Below are 18,754 nucleotides of genomic sequence, written 5' to 3'. Positions count from 1 at the left end.
TACATGTCAGGTAGTAGGGAAACTCCAACCATCAATCAAACCTGTGCCTTTAATTCTGTTACCAGCTTTTGAAGAAAAGTTCAGTGAGGTCTCAATAGATTATGTAGGATTTCTATGTAAAACCTGGAATGGGAAGAGTATCTTTTCACAATTATGGGTGTGTTGACAAGATTTCCTGAAGCAGTGCCTTCGAGGAAGTATGCCAAAATGGTAGTAAGAATTCAATTTTTTTTCTCACGCAGTACAGATTACCCTAAGGGATACGTTCAGATCAAAGTTCAAATTTGATGTAACAAGCATTTAAAAATAATATTAATGAGGAAAAAAGCCATTTCTTTTAGCAACTTATCATCCGTAATCTTTTAGGGGTGGCACGGTGGCTCAGTGGTTAGCACTGCTGCCTCACAGCGCCAGGTTCAATTACAGCCTTGGGCGACCTATCGAGTGGAGTTTGCACATTCTACCCATGTCAGCGTGGGTTTCCAGGTGCTCTCATTTCCTCCCACAGTCTGAAGATTTGCCGGTTAGGTGGATTGGCAATGCTAAATTGCACACAGTGTCTAGGGAGGTGTGGGTTGGCTATGGTGGTTACAGGGGTAGGGGATGGGATGCTCTTCAGTGGTTCAGTGCAGACTTGATGGACCAAATAGCCTGTTTCTGCACTGTAGGGATTCTAGTTGTATCTCAAGGAGCATTGGAAAGATGGCATTAAACTTTAAAGGATATGAATAGAGCTTATTGTCAGGAATGTCTTAATAATTGGATAAAGGAATCTCCTGTTACTGTTTGCCATTAGGGATACCCAAAAGAGTCCGCAGGTTTCAACCCTTTCGACCTGATGTGCAAACATGAGGTGAGAAGACCCCTTAATTGATTAAGGATAAAAATTAGAAATCAAAGGTCAAAACGACACTTCCAACTTATATAATTTCCAAAAGAAACTAACCAAAGCTTGAGAGTTCGTTGAAAAGCGTTTGCAAAATTCTCATCAAAGAGTAAAAACTAGAACTGATAAACCAGCCCAAGCTCAATTTTTGTTGCTGGCGATGAGGGGTTATTATTGTTATCTGTTTCTGTGGAACCATTAAAAGCAAGGCTCACTGGACCATATCAAACTAAAGAGAAACTCAGTGAATTCACAGAGTTAGTACTCCAGACAGGAGGGGAGAAAAAATCAGTGTATTATATACAACGAATTTAAAGTGGTGAAAGAAATAAGGAATGAAATACCAAAAAAAATCAAAATTATTCAAGAATGAATCGGAAATTGAAAATTTACAAGTTGTCCCTCCAGTAGTCCCTCCAGTAATCAGACTGGATAATACAGAGCTGCTTGAAAGGTTAGTTTTCTGGAAGTTAAGTCATTCTGATAATATTCTATGAAAGGTGTTGCAGGCTCATTAGTCAATTTGTGCGAATAGGCTGGGACAAAATGTCTTTACTATACATGATCATATGGAGGTGATGCATTATTCATTAATCAGTATCTTTACTGATTCGACCCAGAGAATTAGCTCAAATAGGGAAAATATTAAATTCACAGGAGACAATCAATGACATTATCAGACTGAGTCATAGTTGTTGGAGCTCACCTTTTTTGATGCTGCTGAAACCAGATGGGTTACAAAGACTGTTATCACAAAGTCAACGCAGTGGCAAAGGTGGATCATATCCAGTTCCATGATTGGAAATTTGCATTGAGGATTAGATTGCATGCTATTTTTAGGAAAAATAAACTTTTTAAAAGGATATTTACAAGCTCAATCCTCTAATAGAGGTAAAGAAATATCAGAAAGGATTTTATCAATGTAATGATAATCAAATGCATTGGAATGAAAAATGCATAAATAACTTTTTCACATGTTAACCAACAAAGTCATTGAAAGGTTATGCAAGTAATTGTGTTGTCTTTTTCCGTTTGGCTCTGTTCGGCCAAACCTGAGAAGAATATCATCATGGAATGTCTGCATCTATATGGTTCTGTTAAGCCAAACCTGAGAAGAACATTTATACCACTTGAAAGAGCTATTTGATGGATTACAAAAAGCTGATTTGGTCATGAATTTGGCTAAAAGTGAATCTGCCAAAGCAAAAGTTATTTATATTTGGGTCATGCTGTGGGACAAAATTGGGTTGTAGCTAGAGAAGCAAAAAATAAACGCTATTGTCATTTTTGCAGAGCCTGAGACAAAATGTGAAGTATGTTCAGTTCAAAAGAATTGGTTTCAGTTTAATTCTAGCAGAAGAATGTTTTCAGATCAGAACAACAGTTTGATCCTAGCAGAAGGGGCAGACTTATTTGTGAGATCTCCAAGCTGAGAGTTTGCCCAAAAATGTTCAAATTGTCATAACTGAAAAGAGACTTAGGCCATCAGAAATTAAAGGAGATCCAGGCTATTAGAACTGGAAATAAGTCTTAAAACTGTTTTATCAGTCGAAGAGGAAAACTGGAAGCAGTTAAATAAGAAATGTTAGTTAAGCTGTGAGTGATATTTCTCTGGGATTGAATATTTGTGAGGGGGAAAAATGGTTGAATCTGTTTTTGTTGTTTGTGTTAACAACTTAAATGTATACATATAACTTTTGTTTGGGAATAAACAACATGTTCTGTGTTAAAAGAACATTGGCAACCTCATGAAGATATTCAGTGATTAACTACCATGATAACCAATTGCAAAAGTAAAACTTGCGATCTATCATAAAAAACAGGAAATGCTGGAGAAACTCAACAGGTTTGTCAGAACGTGTTGAAAGAGAAAAGAGTTAATGTTTCAAGTTTGGTATGATTTTTCTTCAGAACTGAGTTCTGTTCTGACATTTCCCACCATTCACAGTATTTTGCTTTCTTGATCTATCAAGAACCGGTTTCATTTTGGGATCTAACTTATCCCATTTTATCACCACCTGGGCTCAACACCTATGTTATGGTTCATGTTATGTTTTTCTTCATGATTTACAAAAGAACTGTGTCTGTCAGTAAACATAATGGCTGTTAACTTGGTAAGAACAGTGCTGACGTATCATTGTATAATTACAATTTTAAATTGTTGGCTCCCCATCCCATCACAAAACTGCTTAAACCCTTCTGGGTATTGGTTAGCATCATTGCGTCTGCCTGCTTATCTTGTTTCAGCTGATAAGATTTCTTTAAGGTTGCTTGTAAACTGGGCCAGCTCCTATTCTCACCACTCTCTGATATTGAATCTTTTCAGTACTTGCATATAAAAATGAAATGTAAATTTTCTTATTTTGGAAGTGCAACACTACTTTCACTGCCGTTTAAGAATTCTCAGCTTTCCCATCCTGCAGGTTAATGTTGATTATGTCCCAGCTTTGTTGTTGCGAAGTTTAGTTCTCACCAGCATCAACAGGTCTTCAGCCTTAACTCCTGTTGTTTAAAATTTCCCAATGCTTGTTTCCTTCTCAATTCTTATTTTCGAAACAGCTCTTCGCCTGCAAGGCCTAGCCTTGTTGTTCAGAATTAATCCCTTCTTTCATTTTCCCAACAAACAGTTATCAAGTTTTATTTCATTGAATTGATCCAGGCCCACTTAAATATTTTTCAGCCCATAACCCTAGGTTACGTTGTTTTAAAATTTTATTCGCATCTGTTTCTAAGCCTCAGTCTTTTAAATATTTTTCAAAATTGCCTCAACCACATCCTCCAATTTATTAAAGTCAGTACATGGGAAATCCACAATCGTGATAAAAAGAATAAGTTGTTTTATATGTGCGTTTATTGCAGCTTTTCGAGACTTGTTTGATTCAATGGATAAAACATCCTCTAGCATTCCACCTATAATTCTACTTCAGTTTCTTCACATGGCCTTCCCACAGTTTGCAGAAAAGGGGGATCAAGGACAATATCTTCAGCAGGTTAGTTGCTTTTTCAAAGCATTTCTAGATGTTTTCTCCTGTTTTCCCTGATAAAAGTAGAATATAATTTTGATAAAACTTTGACGATGTAACTAAATTCTGATAGGATATTAAGTTTTTTTTTATTCATCTGGTTTGGAATAATAGTTGCCTTCTTTTCTACCCCCTAATTGAGATGTATCATGATCCCACTGGTCAACACAATTTAAAATGTCGTGACAATACCCTAACTAAATAACCTTCTTTGCTCCCTTTGTGATAATTGGGAAAGATTTAATTTATTCAGTTATCCTGTATCATGGTGGAAGTAAGTCTTGGACCTGGCAACAGTGATAGGTCATTCATTCTCTTGACTAGGTTTCATCATTCAATTTCATCATGGCTAATCTATACATTAATGTCTTGTTTCTGTATTCCTTAATATCTCTACATAACAATCTATCAATTTCAGGCTTCAAATTTTTTGTTGATCCAGGCTCACTAAATGTTTGAAGGAAACATCAATATTTCTACTAAATTATGTAAAAAAAACACAACTGCTTTCTGACATTACACTTAAATGCCTGAACCTCAATTTTAACGTCAAGCCACCTTCTTAATGGTGGAAATAGTTTCTGTCTACCTACTCTGTTGATTCTTTTTAATCATTAGGAAAACTTCAGTTGCATTGCCTCTTAATCATCTATCTTCAAATGATTACAAGCTAATCTTTGCAGTCTGCTCTCAATTTAACCCTTTTAGCTCCAGTATCATTCTGACAAATGCACTTCACTCTGTTAAGGCCAAAATGTGTGCAGAACTTAACACAGTAGTCTAAATAGAGTCTAATCTGACTTTTTGTTCCTTTGGGCTCAAGATTTCATTAGCCCATTAAATTATTCTTTTGCATCTAACTTCTAGTGACTTCTGCGTTTTTGTCTGTAAATCTCTGCTTGTTCAGAGCTACTAGTTAACACTCCATTTTAGCAAATAACTACTTAATTTTTCTCAGACCTATAGTGCTTGATCACACATTGCTCTGCAAAGAGTACCATTTGCCACAATTTTGTTTACTCATTTCATGTTTCACCTTGCTTTTTAAACTTTCTGCTCCCATTTGCACTATTCGCTATGCCAATTAACTCAGTCCTACATCCAACTTCATTGATGGTACTATCTGTTGCTTTTTCCGAGTCATTTATGAATGTAGTGAAATTAAACTAGAACCCTGCAGCCAACACTAATCACAGCCTGCCAATTAGAACATATGGCCATTGTCATTACTCTGCTCCCTATCTGCTAATCCAATCTCAACCATGTTAATAGGATGCCTTCAGTTTCACATGCTGAAGTTTTTGTCAATCATCTCTTTTATGCGCAACTTTATTGAATGCCTTCTGGAAGTCCCTTCAAATAGATATGCCCTTATCTGCAATGTTTGGTACCGCTTCAAAAATTTCAGCTAGGTTTATTTGACTGATCCTTTTGCACACCAATATCAGATTTCTGTGATTAATTCTTACTTGCCCCATTAATAGGCCAATAATTTCTTTCTTTATTCAGGCTATCCATCTTGAATACTAGCAAAATACAGGGTTATTAACAGAACTTGCATGCCATACAATAGGAGCAGCTTGCAGTAGATGTGGCTTGGTGATTGTACAACCAACAGATCGGATCTGATTGCTACAGTCCTGTCATATTCAATTGTGACTAGTTGTGAACAGTTAAATATGTAATGGAAGGTGGTGGCTCCACAAATAACACCATCACCATTGATGGGGGAATCCCCATCATATTCATTCAAAAGGCAAGTCAGAAATGTTGGACCTATTTTCAGTCCAAAGTGCCGAGTAGTTGATCCATGTCGGCCTCTTCAGATCTGCAGCATGACAGATGCCAATATTCAGCCAATTTGATTCAATCCACGTGATATCCAGAAGCAGTTACAGACACTGGATACTGCAAAGTCAATGGGCCCTGATAGCATTCCAAACATAGCACTAGAGACTTGCAGTCTAGAACTAGCCATGCCCCTGCCTGTGCTGTTTCAGTACAGCTACAACACTGGCATCTATCCGACAATCTGGAGGATTGTCCAAGTATGCTGTGCGCACAGAAAGCGGAACAGATTGAATGGGTTGTTTACTGTCTTATCAGTCTACTCTCAATCGTCAGTAAAATGATGGAAAGGATTATCACCGTGCTATTCAAGTGGTATTTGCAAAAGATTAACCTGATCTCTGATGCGCAGTTTGCGTTTCACCAAGGCATTTGGTTCTTGACCTCATTATGGCCTTGGTCCAAACATGTATAAAAACTTTGAAATCTAGAGGTGAGGAGAGAGTGACTGTCCTTGACATCATGGTGGCATTTGACTGAGTATTGTATAATGACATTTTTTTTTGGGGGAAGCTCTTTGATTAGAATCTGACAGAGGACAAAAGATGATGATTGTTGTTATTGCTAAGTGTTATCACTGAAATAGTCCCTCAAGATAATGCCCTCGGCATTATCTTGAGCTGCTGCTTTAGCTGCTTCATCAATGAATATCCCTCCATTATAAGGCCAGAAGTTTGCTGATGATTGTATAACGTTCAGCGCAATTTCCAACTCCTTGGCTGCTGACGCAGTTTGTGCCCATATTAAGCAAGATCTGGGCATTGTCCAGGCTTGAACTGGTAAGTGACAAGTAAATTTTGTGCCACACAAGTCTGAGGTAATGACCATTTCCAACACAAGAGAATCTTAACCATGTCCCCATGGCTGAAACCCCCACAATCAATATTGTGGGGGTTACCATTGACCAGAAACTAAACTGGACCATCTGTATAACTGCTGTGTCTGCCAATGTAGTTCAGAACCTAGAGATTTTGCGGCGAGAGCTTGCCACTGGTTCATTATCTGAAGTACAGGTCAGGAGTGTGATGGAATGCCCTCCACCTGCCTGGATGTGTGCAGCTCCAGTGTTACTCAAGCTTGACAAAGTGGTCTGTTTAATTGGTACTCCACCCACCACTGATTTTTTTTTAACCATCTACAAGATACACTGTAGTGACACACAAAGCTCCTCTCACAATATCTTCTAAATCTGGAAGGACCTATACCCAAGGACTGTAGTGATTCAAGAAGACAATTTCCCACCACCACCACCTCCAGGATAATTAGATGGCAATACATGCTGAACCATGTTGCCTATATCCCATGAACAAATAAAGACACTCCACTGTCAGTAATAGCAGTGATGATACTCTGATGCTCAAGTTTTCAGTATTACAAATTATGTATCCCTTTAGTTTCTATGATTCTTGGATGCTCAAGGGACCAAAGGGAATGCAGAGAAAGTGGGAACAGGGTTCTGAGATGGATGGTTAGCCATGATCATACTAAATGACGGAGCAGCCTTGAAGGGTCAAATGGCCAACTCCAGCATCTACTTTCTATGTTTTGTTAAGATCCTTTTAATGTACAAAAATGAATTAAAACAATTTTTTTTTTCCTTTAATAGCATAAGTCTCATTGAGATTAAGTGTCTTATTCTTTTCTAGAGGAATTGAAAGAACAAAATAAATAATTAGTTTGCATTTTTACTAACTTAAAGTTTAAGTATCTGTCTGAAGCTTGTGGAGACTTTCAAATATGTAATAATCTGTTTGGTCCCCCTTTTTAGGATGCCAATGAGTGTTGGATACAGATAATGAGAGTGCTACAGCAGAAACTTGACCCTATAGAATCGCCAGTGGAGGTAACGATGCAGCTATCATAGATGCTTCTATTCTGTTTGGATAGTTTTTCTCATGTCTTTGCATGGTGCTAACTAACTTAACAAGAAGTTCCCAAGAAGTTACTACTCTGGTTGATTGCATTAAACACGAGCACAATTTAATCTCATTAATGCACTTCTCTTTTTTTGACCCTATCTTTTCTGAAGCTGTTGGGACTCCTTCTGAGGGATTGTTTCAATAGATGCACTCTGAATCTACACAATAGTGACTGTAAACTGTGGTAAATTTGATTATTCGTGACTATTTGATCACGAAGAACATCACGGTGAATCCAACCTTTTAGCTTATGCTAACTCATTTCCAAAAATAGATAATGATCAGAAGTATGCAGTCCAGGTTATCTCTACACATCCCCCTTTTAATATAGGTGCAGTGGGCCAATTATAGCCTCATTATTAACACAAATAACATTGTACCAGTAACTTTCATGATAACTATGCTTGAGCTACTTGTTTTTAAACACTCTGTGTGAGTTATCCTTGCGGCTTGATTTTAATTGGAGCTTGAATGCTTTCAACTGATTTGGCACTGCTTATAGAATTCAATTTATGTGTAAATAAATAGGAATAGTAAAGATGCAATGCACTCCTTAGAAAATAAGAATCTAAATTAGTTAGCATTCTGCTCTCCATACAGAAAAAGAGGTTATGTTGTATTTTCTGTGTAAAGCTTTGTGTAAAATAATTTCCAAATGCTGTAGTGGATTTTTGGAAATGACAAACCTTGTGATATCCTTTCCTGCCACCAAAACAATAGACCCTTTCAAATGCTTTGACAGTATTTGTACAAAAGAACGCAAGATTTAGGAGCAGGACTTTGCCATTCACCTCTTTGAGCCTGCTTTGACGTTCATTAAAATCTGTTTATGGTCACATTTCCACTTTGTTGTCTGCACCCTTTTCAATCAAAAATCAATCTAACTCAGTCTTGAATAAATTCAGTGTTCCAAACTCCACTGCTTTCTGGGAAAGCGAATTTCACATACTGATGACCACGTGAATGAGAGCTCCCTTTTTTTTTTCATTCACCTGCCCCTTAGTTTATTTCTTAGTTTACAAGTTTGCTTGTAGTTTTTCACATTAACTATCTTTGATTTTTTTTTGTCTTCTAGCCTAATTCAGAGGGAGCAACATCTTCAACAACCAAGAAAAACTTCATTGATCAGTTCTTTGGAATAGAATATGAAACATCGTATCCTTTTCTTTACAAACGAAAAAACGGATGGAAAGCCTTTGTTTGTTTAATAAATTAGAGGAATCCAGCAGTTATTTTATATTAATGTTTAAGTATAATATTGCATTGTACTTAATTCTCTCCCTCTCCCTCTCTCTCTTCCCACCCCCGCAACACAACCCTCCCTTTGTTTCCTTGCAACTTGAGCATAAATTGTTCAAAGCAACATATGAAAACTGCCAATATTTGGTTTCCACGTCTGGCTTCTCTTCCAATTTATGAAGTGATTGATCTCACGATAGAAGGTGTAAAAATTAAGAACTTGTTTTGTACCCAGCATTCCACTAAATGCCACCTGCTACGGGCAGTAGTTTTGCTTTATTGAGTCAAATGATCACAGATCGTTGCATATCAAAATTCATTTAGATGTTTGCCTTCAGATCCAGCTGGATAACATCATCTCATATGGATCTTGTTCCCCTCCGAAAGCCACACACAACTCCAGAAATCATCCTAGGAACGAAAGATAACGCCTGTTTCTAGTTTTCTCCACTTGATTTCACTCTCGCCTCTAACAGATGCAATGAATTCTTGGGCTATTTTCTTATTAGTAAGGAATAAACAATCCATTCAGTTGCCCTTGCTGCTTTCTTTCTCTAACCTTCATCTTTATCCATCAACTAAACCTTCCTCACAAAGACTTTTCATTCATGCACTTCAATGTTCACTTTGTCCATGACGCTCACCTCTTGTTGCAATACCAGTGAGCATTGATGACTACTTACGCAGATTTAGTATCTGCTTCCACCTGCAAGAAGCGTTCAGATTTGGGAATCACCTGCAGACCAGAAGAAACTGAAGCACAATTCTTGTTGGGGCCTCATAATAATGGACACTGTGAATGATTTCAAGAGAAAAATTGAGTGTATTGGAGATCTAAAATGTTTAATGTCATCACTCCTGAAACATTAACTCCATTTCTCTTCCTGCCATTTTTCTGTTTTTATTTATTGAATCCTATCTTCCAGTATTGCTTGTCTCATTTTCAAAACTATAGTCTCATCCAGAAAAATCCTCAAACCTAATTCTCAACTTTTTATTCTCCTGATAAATGATTGCCCCTGTCTCTAACCTCCATTTTCTTCCAATGCCATGTTTGAATTTTCTAATCAGGTTTATAATTATGGCATGAGCATTTAAAGTGGTTCAAACTAAAGCACTAACTGTAACTTCAGTATCTGAGCGCATTGTGTTTTTATCCTGTATTTCTGCGGAATTTGACATGGTTGGCAAAGTTTCTCGAGTTTTTGAAGTAACTGACAATGCTGCTCCCTTAATCATTTCAGTTTTTTTTTTGTCCAGCTTCCTCATATCGCTTAGCAATATCATATGATATCAGATTCCTCTTGCACAATGAAAAAGGCAAGCCTTACCACTCCTCCACCTGTCTGGGCTCTGTGTTGTCCTGCTATATCTCCAATATGGAACCTTAAATAAGCTGCAGATTTCTCTGGCCTGCGTGATCCTTAAATTTGAATTGTACTTGTTTATGAAAACAGATTTTAAATATATCTAAATAGCCATCAATGCTCACTAATATTGAAAATAACACTAATAGAACATTAATAGCAAAATACTAATGCTGAAATTTTGGAATTTCACTTGGATCAATGATTTACATGCTTCTGCTGATTACTTTGTGAAAAGCTAATTTTTAAAACCACATTGATGAATGCATTCAAGTATTCAGTATTATTCCCTGTTGGTGGGTAACTCGATACAGACTGGGTGACCAATTTTTGGAGCACTTGCATTATGTCTGCAAATGTGACTGAATTTCCAGTTGCTTGTCATTGTAATTTTCTACTTTCCTACCACTCTGACTTTTGTCCACAAATTCCTTCAGTATTCCCACTTTTGATTAGACATTTTTGAAGACTCCTGGACTTTCAACGTTTATTTGGCATTCATGGAAGGTGGGTGTTGCTAGCTAGACCAGCAGCAATTGCCCTGGAGAAGGTGGTTGTAAGCTGCAGTCCTTGGGGTGTAGGGCGAGTTTAGGAAGAGTGTTCCAGGATTTTGAACCTGCGATAAGAATTGCAATATAGCTCCAAGTCAGTAAGGTGTGTGACTTGAAGGAAAAGTTGTTCCCAATTATCTGCCTCCCTTATCCTTCTAGGTGGTAAATTTGCAGGTTTGTAATGTGCTGTCAGAGGAACCTTGATGAGTTACTGCAGTATGTCTTGTGGATGGTATTGGTCCCACTATGCGTTGGTGGTGAAGGGCACAATTGTTTAAGTTTGTGGATGTGAAGTCAATCAAGTGGGCTGCTTTGCCGTGGATTTTGATTGTTGTTGGAGTTGCTCTCCATTTGCTTGAATGAATGTATTCCATCACTTTCCTGACTTTGTGCCTTGTAGGTGGTGGACAGGCATTAAGGAGACAGGATGCTTTGCAACACTATTTACAGCCTCTGACCTGTTCTTGTAGACATGGTATTTATATGGCTAATCCAGTTCAGATTCTAGTTAGTGGTAACTACCAGGAATGTAGTAATGCCATAAACATCAATTGGAGCTGTTACCTCTGGTCCCATTTTGTTTCTTCTTTCTTTGGAAGTAGTTTTGGCATTTACTAACTTTGTTTTTCTCTCTCTCCTTTTGTGTTTGATGGCCGTCATTCATCATTTTGCTATTCACATCTCCTGTAAACATTCCTGATCTGTTGTTATTCCTATTAGCCTTCCACCACCAACCCTTTTGTCGTTTAATTGCTCCTGCATTGCGCCCTATCACAGACCCTTTTTTAGTTCTCTTACACACATGCACATCCTTTGTACTTAACTTCATTTAGACCTCTCCTCCAATTTCTGATGGTCATCATCTCAACTGCTAACTCTGTTTCTGTTTCCAATAATGCTGCTTGACTTATTTCTGCCATTTTCTGTGTGATACAAGTTTTAATCTTGTTTATTTAGGAAATTTGGGGAAATCCATATATTGCTTTATCGATGCTGGCTTCATATGAGTTCATCCTTAATAATTTTCTTAAAGCATGAGGTGCACTGAAACAGATGATGAGGAAGTGACAAAGGGCAAGGAAACACAGCTTCAACTTAGCTGTTTTATTAATCAAGAAGTTAAATACCTTTTTACAGGCCTGAAGTTGGTGAGTACCCAAACTTGTCAAGTGAATTAATAATTAAAGGCTTTAAAACAAGGTTTGTGAAGGTGATGATTTATGCATGAAATTACAACATTTTTTTATTGGTTTGAAAGTTGCCTGAGAATCAACCTTGAATTAGAGATGTACTTTACTTTATTATGTTCACCATTGTTAACATGGTGGATAAAATTGAGAGCTAAAAGCTTGCTCAAAATTGACAAAAACTGCATTCACTGTTTAAGGTCAGCTAAGTAACTTTAATTTTTAATTTCTCAGCGTCTTCATGAAGAGCTCACCAAACATTCTCCTACATTGCAAAGAAATGCTTTGTATATAAAATCTGTAAGTATTTTTAGTATAATGACTACATTTTGGGAGTAAAGTTAAAGTGCATTTCTAAGTTACTAGTAAATTAAGGTTTGAAGAGAAAGGGATTGATAGTCTTAAAATCTCTGCGGGGAAAAATAGGGAACCACAAACTTGTTAGTCTTGCATCAGTAGTTATCTATTATAAAGAATGTGATAACAGATAAGCTGGTTAATAATGATTTGTTTAGGCATTGTCAGCATGGATTTGGGAATGGGAAATTTGATAAACTTGTTTTGAATATGTTACGAACAAAATTGAGCCACACGGTGTAGTATACTTAGACTTTCAAAAGGCTTCTGATCAATGCTCCCGCAGGAGGTTGGTTAGAGAAATTGAAACATGTGGGATAGGAGTAATGTACTGACATGGATTAATGATTGGCTAACGGACAAGAAACATAAATTAGGAGTAAGTAGGTTATTTTCATGTTGGCAAACTGTGCTTAGTACAGTACAGCACAGCAAGGATCAGTACTTGAGCCCCAGCTGTTCATTACACATATGGATTTGTTGCAAGTGGGGACCAAATGTAATATTTCTAAATTTGTGGATGATACAAAGCTAAATGGGAATATATGTTGTGAGGAAGTTGTAAAGTGGCTTCAGGAAGATTTGGAGAGACTGTGAATGAACAAGAACATGCCAGATTGAAAAAAAAATATAGGTTTATCCACTTGGTTGGAGAAATAGGTATGTAAAGTACATCTTAAATGGTAAGATGTTGGATATACAAAAGGAAATAAGAAAGCCAATGGAATGTTAGCCTTTAAGTTAGCATATGACACAAAGGTAAGTGGAAGGACAGGTAGTATTGAGTGAGAAAGGCTGCAGAAGGACTTGGGACAGGCTAGAAGAATGGGCAAAGAAGAGCAGGGATATGCTGCTGAATGTTCATAAGGCTCTGGTCAGACAGCATTTGGAATATTGAGAGCAGTTTTGGGTCTGTATTTAAGGAAGGATGTGCTAGTTTTGGAGGGGTTCCAGACGAAGTTCATAAAAATGATCCTAGGAGTGAAGGACTTGTCGTATAAGGAGCGATTGAGGAAGCTGGGTCTGTAGTCAATAACATTTAGAAGAATTTGGGGAAGAATGGTGGGGTAAGTCTCATTTAAACTTACAGAATACAAAGAGACCTGCATATAGTGGACCTGGAGATGATGCTTCCACTAGAAAGAGAAACTAGGATGTGAGAGTACAGCCTTGGTGAAAGGACAAACCTTTTAGAACTGAGATAAGGAGGAATTTCTTTAGCCAGAGGGTGGCGAATCTGTGGAACTCATTGCCGCAGAATATGGAGGAGGCCAAGTCATTGAGTTTATTTAAGATAGAGAGGTCCTTGATTAATAAGGGGTCAAAGGTTACAGGGAGAAGGCAGGAGAATAGGGTTGAGAAACGTATCAGCCATAATTGAATGGCAGAGCAGACTCAGTGGGCCAAATGGCCTGATTCTGCTCCTATACCTAATGGTTCTTATTGCAAGAAGATAAGAATAAAGGAATTGTGAAGTCTTGCTTCAGTCGTATAGGAGCTTAATTAGACCACATCTGGGTGTGCTTTTGGCATCCGTATCTCAGGGAAGATACTATTGCCGTAAAGGGAGGGCAATGAAGATTCAGCAAACTTGTGCCTGGGCTGGAAGAAAGTTTGGGTGAACAAGCCTGTATTCTCTAGAATTTCAAAGGATGGGAGGTGGACTCATTGAAACTTATGAAATACTTAAAGGGGTAAATGCAGATAAGATAGTTCCTCTGGCTAGGGAGTGTAGAATCAGGGGCACAATTTGAAAATAAGGGGGGTGCCATTTAAGTCTGCAATTTGGAGAGATAATAATCTTACAAACATTTGGAATTCCAATCATAGAAGGCTGTAGAGTTTCAGTCTTTTAGTACGTAGAGGTAGAAATTGATACGGGGTTATAGGGATGAGGCGGGTAGGTCCCAGATGACTAGAAAATTGCTAACCTGACATCCATGTTTAAAAAGGGAGTAAGATGGAAAAAGATGGAAAATTACCCTAACCTCGGTCCTGAGTAAGATTTTGGAGTCCATTGTAAAGGATGAGATTTCTGAATATTTGGAAGTGTATGGTAAAGTAGAACAAGTCAGCATGGTTTCACCAAGGGGAGGTCATGCCTGACAAATCTGCTAGAATTCTTTGAGGAAGTAATGAGCGGGGTAGACCAAGGAGAGTCAGTGGACGTTATCTACCTGGTCTTCAAGAAGGCCTTTGACAAGGTGCAGCACAGGAGGCTGCTGAGTAAGATAAGGGCCCATGGTGTTAGAGGCAAGGTGCTAGCATGGATAGACGATTGGCTGTCTGGCAGAAAGCAGAGAGTGGGGATAAAAGGGTCTTTCTCAGGATGACAGCTGGTGACAAGTGATGTTCCGCAAGGGTCAGTGTTGGGACCACAACTTTTCACTTTATACGTTAATGATCTAGCTGAAGGAACTGTGGGCATTCTGGCTAAGTTTGCAGACAATACAAAGATAGGTGGAGAGACAGGTAGTATTGAGGAGATGGGGAGGCTGCAGAAGGATTTGGACAGGTTAGGAGAGTGGGCAAAGAAGTGGCAGATGGAGTACAACGTGGGAAAGAGTGAGGTCATGCACTTTGGTAAGAAGAGTAAAAGCGTGGACTATTTTCTAAATGGGGAGAAAATTCAGAAGTCTGAAGTGCAAAGAGACTTGGGAGTTCTAGTCCAGGATTCTCTCAAGGTAAGCTTGCAGGTTGAGTCAGTAGTCAGGAAGGCAAATGCAACTTTGGCATTTATTTTGAGAGGACTTGAATATAAAAGCAGGGATGTACTACTGAGGCTTTATAAGGCTCTGGTCAGGCCACATTTGGAGTATTGTGTGCAGTTTTGGGCCCCATATCTCAGGAAGGATGTACTGGCCCTGGAGCGGGTTCAGAGGAGGTTCAAGAGAATGATCCCAGGAATGGAAAGCTTAACATATGAGGAATGTTTGAGGACTCTGGGACTATACTCATTGGAGTTTAGAAGGATGAGGGGGGGATCTAATTGAAACTTACAGAATACTGAATGACCTGGATAGAGTGGATGTTGGGAAGATGCTTCCATTGTTAGGAGAGACTAGGACCTGAGGGCACAGCCTTAGAGTAAAGGGAAGACCGTTTAGAATGGAGATAAGGAGAAACTTCTTCAGCCAGAGAGTGGTGAATCTGTGGAATTCACTGCCACAGAAGTCTGTGGAGGCCAGGTCATTGAGTGCATTTAAGACTGAGATAGATAGGTTCTTGATTATCAAGGGTTATGGGGAGAAAAGGGGAGAATGGGGTTGAGGAACTTATCGGCCATGATTGAATGGCGGAGCAGACTCGATGGGCCTAATTTCTGCTCCTATGTCTTATGGTATTATGGTCTTGTAGAAGGCATTGGAATGTTCGATCAGCCATGACCTTGGAAAAGTGATGTGGAAATGGTGGTGCTGGACTGGGGTGGACAAGGTCACAGGTCCAAGACACCAGTTATAGTCCAACAGGTTTATTTGAATTTCTCAAGCTTTCGGAGCACGTGATTTCAAATAAACCTGTTGGACTATAATCTGGTGTTGTGTGGCTTCTACCTTTGGGAAAAGTCACAGAATCAGACAGTCACTGTGGATTTGCAAAAGGGAAATCATGCTTGATAAATCTACTGAATTTTTTTGAGGGTGTTATTAGTAGAGTTAATAAAAGGGGAGCCAGTGGCTGTTGCACCTTTTGGATTTTCAGAAGGCTTTCGATAATGTCCCACATAAGAGGTGAGCATGTTAAAATTAAAACACACAGAACTGGGGTTAGTGTACTGACATACATAGAGAACTGGCTAGCAGGCAGGAAACAAAGTAAATAAAGAGTAACAAAGGAAATACATGGGTCATTTTCTGAGTGGCAGCCAGTGACAAGTGGGATACTGCAGGAATCCATGCTTGGACCCCAGTTATTCACAAATATATATTAATGGTTTAGATGATGGAATAAATGTAATGTTTCCAAGTTTGCACCCTCTCATCCATCTTTGAGAGTTGGCATGTGCATAGCAATTGAAGTATAACTTGGATAAATGTGATGTCACGGGGTTTTCTTTGATGTACAGCATCTTTAATATGGAAACTTTTGTAGAAATAGTGTGTGTATGTATTGAAAATTATTTGCAGTTCTAATGAGTAACATAGTTCTGGGATGAATTGTAATTCAGAATGGATAACCCTCCTTGCACTCTAATCAAAATTTAATTTTGTTTCATTTAGTCTAAAATTCGGCGTTTGCCTGCCTACCTTACAGTTCAGATGGTGAGATTTTTCTACAAGGAAAAAGAGTCTGTAAATGCCAAAGTTCTCAAGGTTTGTAAATGTGCTGAACAGAAGTGTTGGCCAGTCAATAAGTTGTTTGAAAAATGTGTACATCTGGTTTCTTGATGCCTATTACATTTCCTAAATTTTCCTTTTATTTTTGTTGCGTACCAGACAGCAAGGTTTGGTGATCTGTCAAATTGAAATCTTCCAAAAGGGACCTCTTTTGAAATAAATCAAATATCTCGTAAAATAATCATGAATATTATTCATATAGCTGTCATTCAGTAGTACAGATCTTGATTCTTGCTGAAAAGAGATGTTTTTCACCTTTTAATGTTTTAGCGAAGATCTGTAGCTTGGGTTGTGGTTGGAGTTGTTCGTTGATTTGCCAAGCTGACTGATTTTTATTGTGCAAATGTTGTGTCCCCTTCTGGGTGACATCTTAAGTGCTGTCTAGCCACCGTTGAAGTACTGTTGTTCTGTCTCGCTCTGAATTTATATGGTCCGGTCTGTTATGGTGGGTAGTCTTGTTTCTGGTTTTGCACCGTTGTGGTATATAGATGGGGTCTATTTCAACATGTTTGTTTATCGTACCAGCGGTTGAAAACCAGGCCTCCAGGAATTCTTGTGCTGAAAAGGTCACCTAGAAGGAAGATGAAGCATTTGCACCAAAACCAGTCAGCTCAGCGAACCAACCAACAACTCCATGTTTTTCATCTTGCATGCACAAGGACAGGCATAAGAATACCAAATTTCAAACTTTGTTTATGCAATGAGATTCTGAGCTGATTATTAGCAAACACGGGATTGTTCAACAGAGCAGTAACAACTGCTTTAAGATAATCAGTTGAACTCATCCTCTGAGTCATTTATGCTCATTTGTAGCAAAGTATATTGATACACAAGTGCAATTTTTATCTGAAAATAAAAGGGCATATATCCAGCCTCTTAGCTTTTGTGAATTATCCAGGAACTTTGGAAACTTCTTGGTATCCGTTGGCCAAGGCGCTGCAATCGAGAAAGCAGTCTTTGGTACTGTGGTGTAACTTGGGCTGATTGAAAGTTGACCTGATAAGTGCACAATTAAAAGCTTCAACAACGTGTCTCTTCTTTCAGCAATGTTCTTTTAAGTTATGTTCCTTTAAAGAAAACACTACGTCAATGCTACATTCAGGGAGTATGGTAGTTGACAAGCAATAAGAACTGTAAACTTCTTTCCTGCAAAGGGCATTTATGAAACAGATGGATTTTTAACACCATTTTCATGGTCACCAACACTGATCCTAGTTTGATTTCTCCATTTATTTATACAATTTACATTGCCATCTGTGATTTGAACACTTATCTAGACTACTCATTCAGTGACACAACCATTTGTGCTACTTGATTTGCCATGTAATAAGACATTGACTTCACCTTAATTTTCTAGACTAATTCCTGCATATTTTAATTCCTTTAGAGTCCAAAAGTCTATCAACCCCACCTTTGAATTTACTGAAAGACTGAATATTTACATCGCTCAGTGAATAATTTTTTCCTCATCTGTCGTTAATGGCCGATTCTTGATCCTGAGAATATGCCACACAAATCCTGGTATCTATCCTGTTGAACCTTCCCAGAATTTAGGTCATGTGGATTCTAGATAATGTGGGCCCATTCTTATTGATCTGGCCTCCTAAGGCAATCATCTCATTCCTGCAATCAATCTAGTGAACCTACATTAAAGCAATTATAGCCATCCCTAGATACAAACTATCCTTCCTTAGAAACAAGCCCAAATATTCCAAGTACTCCAACTATGGTTTCACTAAAGCCCTACACTACTGTAACAGACTTCTTTGGCCTTTATTGCAAGGGGTTTGGAGTCAACTTATCATTTGCCCTTTTTTTGCAGTGCCTTCTGATTAACTTTGTGGTCCTTGTAGTGATTCCCATATCCCTCTGCACACCAATGTTTATTAGTTCATCATTTGAAAAGCATACTTTTTTCTGCTGCTTCTACTAAAGTGCATAACTTCACATTTTCCCACATTTATGCTCTGTCATGTTCTTGTCAATTCACAATCATACTGTATTCTTTTAGAGACTCTCCACAGTTTGCTTTCCAACCAA

The 18,754-nt window shown here is 38.3% G+C and overlaps 1 protein-coding gene across 2 annotated transcripts in view; it reads left to right on the top strand.

Moving 5' to 3' along the window:
* The window catches only part of usp14 (ubiquitin specific peptidase 14 (tRNA-guanine transglycosylase)), a 63,144-nt gene that overhangs the window by 31,133 nt on the left and 13,257 nt on the right, over positions 1–18,754 (top strand). For both annotated transcript variants that reach the window (XM_048596389.1, XM_048596391.1), the window contains 6 exons: positions 3,746–3,876; positions 7,526–7,600; positions 8,752–8,831; positions 11,867–11,981; positions 12,255–12,320; positions 16,598–16,690. In XM_048596389.1, the coding sequence (XP_048452346.1) occupies positions 3,746–3,876; positions 7,526–7,600; positions 8,752–8,831; positions 11,867–11,981; positions 12,255–12,320; positions 16,598–16,690 (560 nt within the window). The remainder of the gene's footprint in view (positions 1–3,745; positions 3,877–7,525; positions 7,601–8,751; positions 8,832–11,866; positions 11,982–12,254; positions 12,321–16,597; positions 16,691–18,754) is intronic.

This window comes from Rhincodon typus, chromosome 4 (assembly GCF_021869965.1).
Source record: "Rhincodon typus isolate 14 chromosome 4, sRhiTyp1.1, whole genome shotgun sequence".
Taxonomy (NCBI): Eukaryota; Metazoa; Chordata; class Chondrichthyes; order Orectolobiformes; family Rhincodontidae; genus Rhincodon; species Rhincodon typus.
The sequence above is the reverse complement of the archived record's forward strand: the minus strand, read 5'-3'. Positions and strand labels throughout refer to the sequence as shown.